The sequence below is a fragment of the Eublepharis macularius genome, chromosome 1, assembly GCF_028583425.1.
Source record: "Eublepharis macularius isolate TG4126 chromosome 1, MPM_Emac_v1.0, whole genome shotgun sequence".
Taxonomy (NCBI): Eukaryota; Metazoa; Chordata; class Lepidosauria; order Squamata; family Eublepharidae; genus Eublepharis; species Eublepharis macularius.
In genome coordinates, this window is record NC_072790.1 from 32918314 (window position 1) to 32931552 (window position 13239).

General features: G+C 42.7%; 1 protein-coding gene across 11 annotated transcripts in view; it reads right to left on the reverse strand.

Moving 5' to 3' along the window:
- Window positions 1–3589: 3589 nt before the first annotated feature.
- The window catches only part of LOC129326452 (UDP-glucuronosyltransferase 1A3-like), a 175969-nt gene continuing 166319 nt past the window's right edge, over window positions 3590–13239 (reverse strand). For all 11 annotated transcript variants that reach the window (XM_054974657.1, XM_054974682.1, XM_054974673.1 and 8 more), the window contains exons 3-5: window positions 12109–12196; window positions 10814–11033; window positions 3590–5238 (exon numbers count right to left, since the gene is read on the reverse strand). In XM_054974657.1, coding sequence (XP_054830632.1) covers window positions 4941–5238; window positions 10814–11033; window positions 12109–12196 — 606 coding nt within the window. In that variant the 3' untranslated portion in view covers window positions 3590–4940. The remainder of the gene's footprint in view (window positions 5239–10813; window positions 11034–12108; window positions 12197–13239) is intronic.

Here is a 13239-nt window from a genome sequence, read left to right on the forward strand (position 1 = left end):
GGAAGATCTTAATATGCTCTGGATAGTATGGGAGGAGGTCCTTCAGATAACCTGGCCCTAAACCATTTAGGGCCTTAAAGATATGAGCCAGCACTTTGAACACTCTTTCAGCACTCTTTCAGCGCAGGAGGGATGCGATCCCCGTAACCAACCCCTGACACTAGCCGGGCCACAGCATTTGGAGCAGCTTCTCCATTGGCCAAAAGCAGTTCAGTCTTGTCTGGATTGAGCTTCAGTTTATTGGCCCTCATCCATCACATTGCCTTCTCAGGACTTCCACAGAGCCACCTGGCCGAGCTGTTAAATATTGGGAGTATTGTTTAGATATTCTGGAATGGCTTTCAGATGTGTTAATAATACTCTTTAATATTTATCATCAGCATGTCCTTCTTGACTTTCTTAAATTGAATTTAAAAGATAATTTTTCTACCACACCCGCCTCCTCAGAAGGCAGCAATTGACCTATATCGAGAGGAAAGGACCTTTAAAAACATTCTCGGGCTCACTTGCCAATACCCTGACCAAGCCCACTGATGTCCCTGAGAGAAAGGTCAGGCATGAAAAAAGCAAGTAACAGTTTTAAGCAAAAAATATGCTTCCTGCTTGTTAATAAAAACAACAGTGTTCATTTACTTGGACGAACCCTCCAGTTTGCATCATGTGAAACTGGCTGAATTCGGTGGAAAGGAATGTTTGCTTAAAGCTACACTTTTGCCTTCACAGCTTTGAAGATTTCAGTCAGGCTTAACACTTGGAAATTGCTTGCCCGGCTGCAGGGAGCCTTCTGATAAATACTTTATACCAAAGAACCTTACAACAAGGAAACACGGCTACATCACATCACACTGGCCCTGGGAAATGCACTGTGGGTTTTCTACGGATGTAATACCATGTTCTGAATGTATCACATTTTAATATTTATATTTTGTTCAGATGACAACTCACTTTCAACTTTCTAGTCCTCTTACTTTGTTTTTTAGATATATTGATTGTGCTGATTTACATTATGTAATCTGCTTTGAGTCACAGTGACAAAGGCTGACTATAAACAGGGCTTTTTTTCAGCTGGAACGCGGCGGAACGGAGTTCTGGAACCTCTTGAAAATGGTCACATGGGCTGGTGGCCCCGCCCCCTGATCTCCAGATCTCTGTCTGGAGATCAGGGGGCGGGGCCACCAGCCCATGTGACCATTTTCTCCGAGGGCAACCTACTGAGTTCCACCACCTCTTTTCCCAGAAAAAATGCCCTGACTATAAACGTAAATAAATAAAAATAAAGAAATCGTATCTGTGGATTGCATCAAAGCTGACATTTGCAAATAAGCACACATTTAGATGAAATCTAGAGAAACCAGAATACCTTTTCTGTGTTGATATCTGAGACTGAATTTCCTGCACGCATTATGTTTTTGCAACTAGTGCTGCTGGAACCCATTTGGAATGGTTTTGTTAATCTCTGTATCTAGATAGCTCTGATTCTCCCTCCCCTTTGTGTTCTTTTTAAGACCCGATAAGCAGAGTCTTTGTGCTTCAGTAATAGCAGCTCGTCTGCGACTGATGTTTATCCGTTCTTGCCAGGAAACAAAATGTTGACAAGAGGGTAGGAATGCCTGGACAAAGAAATTGTATCAAGTATTTTTTTTAAGGACGTTGGAATATTCTCAGCACAAGAGCAGCTCTGGAAAAGCGAACGAGGCTTTTTTTTTCTAATGAACTGCAACCAAAATGATGTTATTCCAGCCTGATAGCCATTGGCAGTATCGGTAGCAGTAAACATTGTCCAATTAGAATCGAATCTGTGGCTCAGTTCATTTCTCTTGGTTGCGCTATACTAGGGATGGATAACTACTACCCTTTTCCCTGACAAAAGCAGTGTGGTGAGATAATGTTTCACCCCTGATAACTATGTAGCAATCGACAACACTGCAAAGAAAATGTTAAGTATGCATTCTGTAAATTCTCAGAGGTTAAATTAAAAACTGCCTTGGCAGGTAGTCAAAAAGGCTGCAGAATTTCCTTCTTGCCGAAGTGGCAGGGTGTCTTCATAAGAATAATTCCTTGTCTGGGGAAGCTGTAGATGGGCAATGAAGGCTGCCAAAATTTTCTAGAACAATAGATTAGGTGGGGGAGCAGTCTTATAGGTTGTATAGAGAATCTCTGTCTATAGTGAATTTAATCAGACAGGCTCACACATGGAGAATGATACATGGGGGTGGTAACCGAAAGAGAAGAAATACCAGCAATACGGCGGAGAACAGTAAAGCCATGAGTGAACCTGAATGAAAATCTGGAATTGTTATTGTTGTTATGCCTACCTCTTTATTTACCATCACAGTGGAGTAAGTGTTAGATGATGCTCTAATAGGTTGGAGCTGGAAAGGAAATGAAGAAGTAGGAGCACAGCTGAACGACACTCACGTGGGATCTGGATTCATACACCCTGGATGGATTAATGTGATAGTAGCAGGTACAAGCGAGTTTACTGTCCTATTGTTGTCTTTCATAAGCATAAACATATTAACATAAATACGGGGGTAAAAGGTAAAGGTAGTCCCCTGTGCAAGCACCAAGTCATTAGTGACCCATGGGGGGGACGTCGCAGCACGACGTTTTCGCCAAAGATTATTTCAAACCTCCAAGCAGCTGTTGTTTAGGACTATGGTAGCATTAATCCTGCTTCATAGCAGGTAAATCACATGACTCAGGGGATGCATGTCAAATAAACTGAGGAATGAGCAGTCAACAAGCAATTAAACAATTCCGAGTGAAAGCCGTTCTTTTAATCTAAATGTATCCAGCTATTGTTATTCCAAGTGGAACACACACGCCCACGTATGTTGTGTGAGGGGGGGGGGGTAGAAAAGCAGAACCAGAGGATAGAGGAAGAAAAAGGGATGCTGTCAATCTATGTGAGGGAGAGGAAGGAAGAAGTGGGAATTGGAAGAGAGATTTGTACATTGCCTGATTTCTGTTGCTTAAGTGTAGTCTTAAAGCTCCAAAGTGGTGGTAGAACAGTTGGGGAGAGAGACTGGGCCTTTTCCTATTGCAGGGATGGAGGAATAGTCTTGAGAAAAGATGAACTGAACCCCAAGTGCCAATCTGTATCTTTTTCTGATAGCAGCAAGAACTAGATTTTCAGGGTTCTTCAAGTTACTTTAAGTAGGAGTATTAATTGAGGACTTGAAGAAGAGGTATGTATTGTACGGGATGCCCTTGATGAAAACGGAATGTAAGTATCCACCAGTCGCACATTTGGACCTGAGTGTAGAGAGATTCCATGGAGTCACAAAACACCCTGATTAAGGAGTGTGCTAGGTTCTGAATGGCATTTTACTGCCTTTTATTCTAAACCATGGTTGTTTGGTTTAAGATGGAGTCATATTTGGCTGTAGGGGAGTAGACATTGGGAGGGGGGTTGGGTAGTTTTGTGTAGATGGGCAGTAGATCCTTTGCTGACATAAGACTTAAGTGGAGTGCTGCAAGGGAAAGCCAATAATTCAGAATGTTTAGGTACGTCTCAGAACCTAGCTGAAATGGCTAAACTCACTGATTTAACACAGCCGAGGACTAATGGAAATTCTGGAAAATCTCTTCTGCAAGTTTGGTATGCTTTTATTAATTATATGAATACTCATAATATGGGTATACATTCTTTTAGATTGTTCAGGTATGCTGATACTGAATTAATTTTGTTCATTAAAGCTGCAGGAGTACCGAGCCAAAAGATGTTTCCGGCCCACAATCCCATCAGCAGATACGATTGATCGGGTCCATCTTCCTCCACTTGAGGAAACAAGAACCACTCTTTATCATATGCAATTTCTTCGCGGGCTCTCTCTTCCAAAAATTATTGGAGCTTACCGCATTGTTCCATTTGGGGGTCATACAGCAATTGAACAGGGCCAACACCACAATTTTTTTCAGATTAAAAAAAACATTCTCGCTTTGACAGCGTGGCAAATAAGAGTTAGAAGAATGATTTATTTGAATAATAATTGTGCTTTTGCCCAGACAAGATGCTGCCTGGCTTGCCTGATTGGTGCGTTCATGACCCTAACATCTGCAAGGCAGATGTGTAGCACAGAAGCCAAGCAACTGAGACAGAGGAAATCCCTGGTTCAAACGTTGTCTCTGCCATGAATTCTCTTGGTGGAGTCCCCATCTGTAATAGGGAGAGGGTAACATGACCTGCCATATAGGTTTATTTGCAAGGAGAACAAGATAATTTAGTGAAGAGCTTTGATAATCATACTTAACATTTAAATACTGCTTTTGGGTTGTTCAGTTTTCATCTAGACATCACAGAGGGCTTGTAGTAAATAGTCATTCAAAAACAGGGATCTTAGGACAGAACAAATAACAGCTTGGTAAAAATTTTGTAGTATCCTTATACAAAGTCATCCCAACAATATCAAAGGGACAGGGGAAATGGAGACCGGTTCGAACTCCATTAATATCTGTAACCAGCAAATCACAAGTTTCCATTATGCAACTTGTCCTTAACAATCTTATCAGTTTTACACAATTCACTAAATTAATTTGTTTAGAAGAACCACCAATGCTTGATTTCATTTCCAAGGGTAGACACAGCTTTGAGGGCATTTACACTTTGCTTTATCAATCTTTATATTTCTGGTGTGAGAATCAGTGACACTCATTCCTACATAGGCAATGAAATGTTTAATAGGCAATACAGACAACTGATTTCCTCTTATATCAATGAACTGCAGCGTTCTGGAGTCTGCCTTGAAATTTACAGATTGTTCAGAGTTCCAAATTACTTATATTCATTATTTCATTGGTCAAAATGCATGCATGCATGTGTGTCAGCATGAACTGGCTGAAATGGCTAAACGAACTGATTTAACACATTGGCTCCAGGGATTCTGAGGCTGATACAGGTGTGCCTTATTCCCTTCCTCTCCTCCTAACCCCTTCTTCTACTGGGATTTTGATTTGCTTTTCTTGTTCAGTCTTCCCTTTTTCCAGCCACACTTCCTAAAGCAGAAGAGACAGCACTCCAGTGAGATGTACAGAACGATTAGGACAACAGCCAAGAGGAAGGCAATAACATCAATGGAATGGTACTGGACCCAGTTGAGGTCGTGGGCTGCTGGTCGCAAATGGGGAGCTCCCTTATGTTTCATCACAAATTCCACCCAATGCACTGCAAGGTCAAGAGGGTGGATGGGTCTGTCCAAGTGGAGTTCTGAGAGACGCTTGATATTCTCTTTATACCTAAAAGCAATGTAAAAGAGAACGGGTTACTTGAAAACACTTTAGGAATGGGGGGTACAGATGGACACGGCGTGGCTGGGAGCTCACCAGTCCTTCAATGTCAGGGTGGTTCTTCAATAGGCATCACTGAAAACATCCCCCAATTGTCCGATAAGTTTAAAAAAAACACACACACGCATGGAGATATGTTGGCCCTCAAACAGAATGGAGATCCTGTTTTGAATCTATAGAAGAAAAATTTATGTGATAAGAAAAATTCATCAGAGATGCTAAATGGGATTATACCTGTTCAAGGGGGATACCCGCAAGAACTGATGGAGGTCATCTCATTTTTTTCTGTATCCCCTTTATTTCCCATTATTTCTACATCCCCTTTATTTCCCATTATTTCTGTATCTGTATCCCCTTTATTTCCCATTATTTCCGTATCTGTATCCCCTTTATTTCCCATTATTTCTGTATCCCCTTTATTTCCCATTATTTCTGTATCTGTATCCCCTTTATTTCCCATTATTTCTACATCCCCTTTATTTCCCATTATTTCCGTATCTGTATCCCCTTTATTTCCCATTATTTCTGTATCCCCTTTATTTCCCATTATTTCTGTATCTGTATCCCCTTTATTTCCCATTATTTCTACATCCCCTTTATTTCCCATTATTTTCGTATCTGTATCCCCTTTATTTCCCATTATTTCTACATCCCCTTTATTTCCCATTATTTCTGTATCTGTATCCCCTTTATTTCCGATTATTTCTTCTTTCCTTCCCCTGTAACCACTCCTTTTCCTGCTTCCTGTTCTCCTTCCCGCCTACCAGCCAACCTACCCTTGTCTACTCCCCTGTGTTGACTCTTCTCTCCCTCTGGCGGCCTCTATCTAGGAAAAGTCTTGCTGAGTTGTGCAGTGACTGCCATGGGTGTTTGCGTGCTTCCAAATGTTTTTTCAGTCTTTGCAGAACTTTTTTTTTTTTTTTGAGCAGCTGTCTGGGTTGGCCGGTGCTTTAAATTGGGGAGAGTGTGAAGACAGGCATATTAAAGGGGAGTGAGTTTCAAAAAGGTGGGCCGGAGAAACACGTTAACCTTCTGGCAGTCACTGAATTTGCGAGTGGGTGGGAATGTAAAGGCTGCAAGTAGGGGAAGGAAGGGAGACTTGGATCCTCTATTATGCTCTTCTGAGTAGCGGCAGCCAAGAGTGGTCTGGGAAGTAGAAATGGCCCTAAAGCAAGCCAAGCTGAATGATCCCCTGTGGAGCTCCCAGACCGCACTGCAGTGCCACACGGCTCAGTGGGGCCAACAGCGGGCATTAGCTCACCCATTGCCTTCTCTGGTAGCTGAGCCCTCCCCCTTCCCCCTGCCACCCCGCGATTGGCTGCTTCCACTCTGTCCATCTCAGCCACACTGATGTCCCTCATTGGTGCACGTGCAGTTGCTGGTGACTCTTGCAACCTATGGCAGGCGCTTCGGGATACTCTCCAACCTATTCTGAATCCTCTTAGAGGACCAGCTAAAGAACCACTGTTACACTGAGAGCAAACTGCCACTGCTGCACCTGCCCTCAGGAATGAATTTATAATCTTCTAGGAAGTGAAATAAATAACAACAACATTTGATTTATATACCGTCCTTCGGGACAACTTAACGCCCACTCAGAGCGGTCTACAAAGTATGTCATTATTATCCCCACAACAGTCACCTTGTGAGGTGGGTGAGGCTGAGAGAGCCCTGAGAGAGCCCTGAGAGAGCTGTGACTGACCCAAGGTCACCTAGCTGGCTTTAAGCAGAGGGGTGGAGAATCAAACCCAGTTCTCCAGATTAGAGTCCCGTGCTCTTAACCGCTACACCAAACTGGTGAGAGTTTAGCAAAACAGATGATGTTCTTTAGGACAATAGGATACAGCGCTCTACTGAGATGAAAAATGGAGGATAAATATGTTTTACAGCTTAATGGTAAATAAATAGGAAAAGAGAAAATATGGGTTTTAGAGTGGCGAAAATGGGGGGAAAGGTAAGATTGTAATGAATAAGACAGAAAAACTGGATAGTTTAGGTTGTTAGAAAATGATTCAGGAAAATACTGCAGGCAGTATAGATGAACTGACAATTACAATGGCATGGGGTTATAGAATGAAAAAAGAACATGACTTAGAGGTTTGGAGGGGTAGAACATTTGGTTGATTTCTTCTCCGGTTTAGAGAAATAGAATTTTATATCAATAACAGAGACATTCATGTTGAGAAATTCACATTATAATAAAGAAATACACACTGAAAGTGAAAAGGTTCCAAGGGACATACTGAATTTTTTTTTATCATGGCATTCTAAGAAATAAAATCTTTGGATGCACTAAGATACACCCAAATCCAATTATCCATGGTATGGAAGTGATCTCTACCCAATTACTTTAGAAAGGAGGAAAAATTGATTTTCTAGTCAGGATGTTAAATAAGGACAAGATTGTTTCCTGTTTGCTTGATAGATATGCAGAAAGATAACTAACTTCCCCTAACAGGATGGGGGGAGGGTCCACACATTAAAATTCTGAAATTATTTGTGCGCATGCGTTTCAGAAACATTGTAAGACTTTCACCTTTTAGAAGCAGAGTATCTCTGACTATGATACTAAACCAGGATTAGTATCACTGCAGTCAGATAAGAATGAGAAAACTACAATGTCTAGAATTTATAAGCCTTCTGGGTGTTTTACTGGATCACTGCAGGGCACGGTTGAGAAGCTGTCCCCCACCCCACCACAGCTCATTTCTTTCTTAAAGTTTTAAATCACGTTTTTTAATTTTCCCAACATGAGCTTTTCTGAGACAGAGCTCACTTCATCAGATGCACAGGAGGCACGTCGGGCTCAACTTATACACAGAACAGGAGAGGAGGTGTTACAAAGAGAAGTTTTTTCAAAAAGAGCCGCAGTTCATGAGTGATCAGTTCGCTCTTGGGTATGAGACATTCCCAACTGTTGTTAGACAGGCAAAATGTAAATCCCAAGTTCAGAATAAGCAGATAGACTAAGAAGTGTTAAAGTTTATCACTGCAGTGAATAATATACGTAAGGGACGAGATATGCAAGATATTAGCACCTTTAGTGGGTGTGAAATGGTGGGTCCCTGTTAAGGTGTGGCTGAGAGGGAGTGGTACATTTCTTGGTGAATGTTAATTCAGCAATTACCTTTTGCTTCCTCCCTTTGAAGTCCTTTGTAGGAGAATAGTGACTTGAAGTTACTTACTGCTGTTTTTAATGTCAGACTGGTGTCTATTTATTCTTTTGTGTGGGGACTGACCTCTTTGTCTAACGTACAGAACAAAAGGGCAGTGTTGAAATGCAGTCTAAATGATGATGAAATTTTGCTGTGATACCCAGCCTCATGAATTCCATCAAATAATGTTACAAGATAAAGATAAAATATTGTGTGACCGACTAGTAGTTGAAATCAATATGTTGGAGGATGAGCAGGTGGATGAATACAATCAACATAATACCTTTTATTAGGATCAAACAAATTATGTGGATTGTGTTCTGAATTTCCAGATTATTTTTTTTTGAGCAGCATAGTTTATAAACTTTGGTCACATCATGAGAAGACAAGATTCTCTGGAAAAGTCAATAATTCCAGGAAGAGTGGAAGGCAGTAGGAAAAGAGGTAGACCTAAAATGGGATGGCTTGACAATAAAAAAAAGCCCCGTCCTCCAGTTTGCAGAATCTGAGCAAATGTTAAAGATAGGATGTTTTGGAGATCTTTCAGTCATAGGGTTGCCATAGGTCGGAGGTGATTTGATGGCACATAACGCACACACAGTTGACAAGCTAACTGATGTGGAATCTTATTTGTTAAGTATTTTATTGCTTACTAATAGTTTCCAGGTTTTAAATATTATTATTATTATTATTAATGTCATTTATAGTTTGCCTTTCTCCCTAAGCCTCAAAGCAGATTACACAGTGTGAGATTAGTACAGTAGGAATTTTATTCATATCTGGTGACATTGTACATTAGTATATGGCTATTAAGATATACTTCCCTTTTAGCCTGTCCTTTATTTTATTCGGGCTTGTTAAAAGTTATGTTTTAAAAGGAATACTGGTATTTAGGTGTCATTTGCTGATCTTGGCTAAAATTTTGCTCATCAAGTTCTGGAAGCAAAATCAACTTCCAGTTTTAAGCATCTGAAAACAAACTATAGAACATTATGTTTGATGAGTAAGTTAATGGCATTGCTGTGTTTGGAAAAGAAAACCGGATGCTACCGAACAATTTACAGAGAAATAGCTTCCCTTCATTTTGTCTGAAATAGGCCTCTACACAATGAAAATACCAGACACACAGTTCTTTCCTTGATTTAATGGGGTTGCTATGAATAATTCTGCCTATCTATTACTGTGTACAAAATACACATCAACTTGTCTGCTAAGAAACTCATGCATGTTTACCATGAAGCCCATGTATGTTGCAGAATGCCCCGTAACACATAACAGGGCAAACAGACCACATGGAGCATCAACATTGTGTAAATTGACAGTGCCTGGTGTGGTGGAAGTGGAAACTGCTGTCAAGTCATAGTCAACTTATGGTGACCCTTGCTGGGGTTTTCAAGAGAAGAGACTAACAGAGGTGGTTTGCTATTGCCAGTCTCTGTATAACAACCCTGGTCTTCCTTAGAAGTTTCTCATCCAATGATTAACCAAAGCCAACCCTGCTTAGCTTCTAAGAGCCAAGCTACAAGTGATGCCTGACACAGGTTGGACACTTGTCAGCTTCCCTCAAGTTTTGATGGGAAATGTAGGCATCCTGGTCTTGCAGCTGTAATGGAGAGCCAAGCTGTAAAACCAGGACGCCTACATTTCCCATCAAAACTTGAGGTAAACTGACAAGTGTCCAACCTGTGTAAGTCATGACTTGTAGCTTGGCTCTAATATCTGATGAGAAAGGGTGCACAAAAGAAGATAAGAATATCCTGCAGTGGGCAGCATAAGGGTAATTAGATGCTGAATGTTTTACTTTTAATTGACACCTTGCACGGTTTTATTTCCACAGCCATATGTTTCTTAGTACTTGCCACTGGAAGGGGCACTGATAAAATAAAGAAATAGAGAAAGAAGGAAGGACAAAAGAAGAAAAGAGAAAAAGGAAGAAAAGAAAAAAGAGAAAAACGAAGACTGACCAATCACAGGTATCCCATTAGTGGAGCAATTCTGTTTCTCTGTAAACTGGTGACTTTAGAGGTATGCAGGGCTTTTTTTCAGCTGGAACACGGTGGAACGGAGTTCCGGAACCTCTTGAAAATGGTCACATGGCTGGTGGCCCCGCCCCCTGATCTCCAGAGAGAGGGGAGTTTAGATTCTTTCCTTGATTTAAAGCGAGCGGCGCGGAGGGCGATCTAAACTCCCTTCTGTCTGGAGATCAGGGGGCGGGGCCACCAGCCATGTGACCATTTTCTCCAAGGGCAACCCACTGAGTTCTACCACATCTTTTCCCAGAAAAAAATCCCCGGAGGTATGCAATTATAAATGTATTTAGGACTTTGCCATAAAATGAGTTCGGTGCCCTAACTCCTTTCACGACTTACGTTTTATCGTAAATAACAGCCTTCAGTGCATCGGAGAGGTCCTTGGAAGTCATTTCAAGCACATTGAGGGTCACTCCTGCTCCCCGAGATTCCATCCGTACGGCATTGTCCATCTGATCTCCAAAGAGCGGCATCAGCACCATGGGGACGGCATTGCAGATTCCCTCGTAAATCCCGTGAGAGCCCGCATGGGTGATAAAGGCTCTGGCTTTGGGGTGAGCTGTTGGGATAGGAGAGACAGATGGAGAAATTAAGCCGAGTTGAATAGATGACAGGTCATCACCGCACATCTGGTCTAATGCATATGATAGAAAGGGCGCTACTACTAGGGCATTATTACTATAGATGTAGTCAAAATTAAAAAACGTCAGAGATGAGGCTCATCTTTTGTGGATGTTGTTCAGAGGCTAGGAAAATGCCGATCAGTGTGATGTGGGGGAAGTTAGGAAGGCCATCTCAGTGCAACAAATGCTAGTGGGGAGAGAAGGTGGACTGGACTGGCTACTGCAAATTTGTTCCATAATGGGAGTCTAGAATGGAGGTCATACCAATGTGGGGACCCCCATTTTGACTTAACATTTTGGGCAGGCCCCAACCCCTGCTCCCTCCTTTCACCCACACCCACAGAAGCCGCCATCTTCTCATGTCCTGCAGGGAGACCCACATCAGCTACATTTTAAAAAGGAGTCTAATGTTTGCATTGTCTGCGCAAGGTCAGGTTTCAGAGGGCAGCTGATTCTGAGAGGCCGCATCTCAAAAGGCCCTGACCCGAACTCTTATCAACCTCACCTCTCAATTCGGAGGGACTTTGTGCTGGAAACAGCAGCGAATGTCCTTACTGGTTAAAAATTTCTGATTTAAGGCCAGTTGAACAGGGATGGGAAGGGGCCTGGAAGTATTTTCAAAGCTGCTTATGAGAAACCGAAAAAGACCAGGCATCAAACAAAACTCAGACTTCTCATATTCGCCACCAATTGCCTTGTCTGTGGATTTACGGATCTACTTCTGAGGCCAGGTTGAGAATTACGATGGTTGTGAGCAGGGCTTTTTTTCTGGGGAAAGAGGTGGTGGAACTCGGTTGCCCTCGGAGAAAATGGTCACATGGCTGGTGGCCCCGCCCCCTAATCTCCGGACAGAGGGGAGTTTAGATTGCCCTCTGTCTGGAGATCAGGGGGTGGGGCCACCAGCCATGTGACCATTTTCAAGAGGTTCTGGAACTCCATTCCACTGCGTTCCAGCTGAAAAAAAGCCCTGGTCATGAGGGTGGTTGGGGGCTGCATCAGAATCAGACATACCCAGCAGATCATTCTGTGGAAGCCACTTGACGAGTCTCGTGTTGTTCGCAAGGTTGGAAGGCACTTCTCCTGTATACCTCCACAGCACCTTCATGGATGAGGAAATATAAAACAGTTTCCCAGTTTTATTTCTTTTGAAAGGAGTGATTGGAGACGGACACCTCCCCCCCGCCCAGGAAAACCCCTGTACAATCCAGTGATACTCGTTTTATGGATCACAAAGAGCTACCTCTGCAAAAAGGGCCACAGGACTACTGCACAGCCTGTGTGCTGCCCCAAACACATGCAAACAATATTATATAACTCTCGACAATTTCTGGAGCACCTCTGAGCATGTCTTTCTCCGCTGTTGGGAGTTCTGTTTAATAGGTTAGCATCCGACAGGAGAACACGCCATTCTGCCATCTCATTCAGTTGCATATGGTGACCCAGGCTTGCATACTCCTACAATCTGAACAACCTTGATAGACAAATTGTGTTTTAAAAATGGTTTCTTCTTGGGCTCACAGTAGTGATGAAATGATTTCGATTTCTAAAGAAATGGCCAGCTGTCCTAGAACTTGGGGTGGGTGCCATGGAAATGGTGCTCAGAGCCACAAGTGGCTCTTCTTGAGCTACTGAGTATCACTAATCCAATCCTGCCTTTTTCATGGCAATTACCAGGGCTTTTTTTCTGGGAAAAGAGGTGGTGGAACTCAGGACCGCACTTTGGGTCAGCTGGAACAAGGGGGAGGGTTTAAAGTTTAAATCTCCCTCGGCAAAAATGTGTGGAGGGCGATCTCAACTCCCCTCCGTCTGGAGATCAGGGGGCGGGGCCACTGGCCATGTGACCATTTTCAAGAGGTGCCGGAACTCCATTCCACCGCGTTCCTGCTGTAAAAAAGCCCTGGCAATTACAATGGTTTATAGCAACTCCCTCCCCGCCATTTTCTACCTCTGGTGCTCAGGGTGGCCTGAGGGATTCTGCGTGCCTTGGGCAAAAGTCAAAGATACACACACACACTCCCAGGGCCTGGGCCAGGAAGAGAGAAAATCCCTACCACCAAAACACTGTCGGCCTAAAGAAGACGAACTTCATTCATACGCTTGAGGGATTTAAAGGCACCCAGCAGAAACAAATCTGCCAGCCTC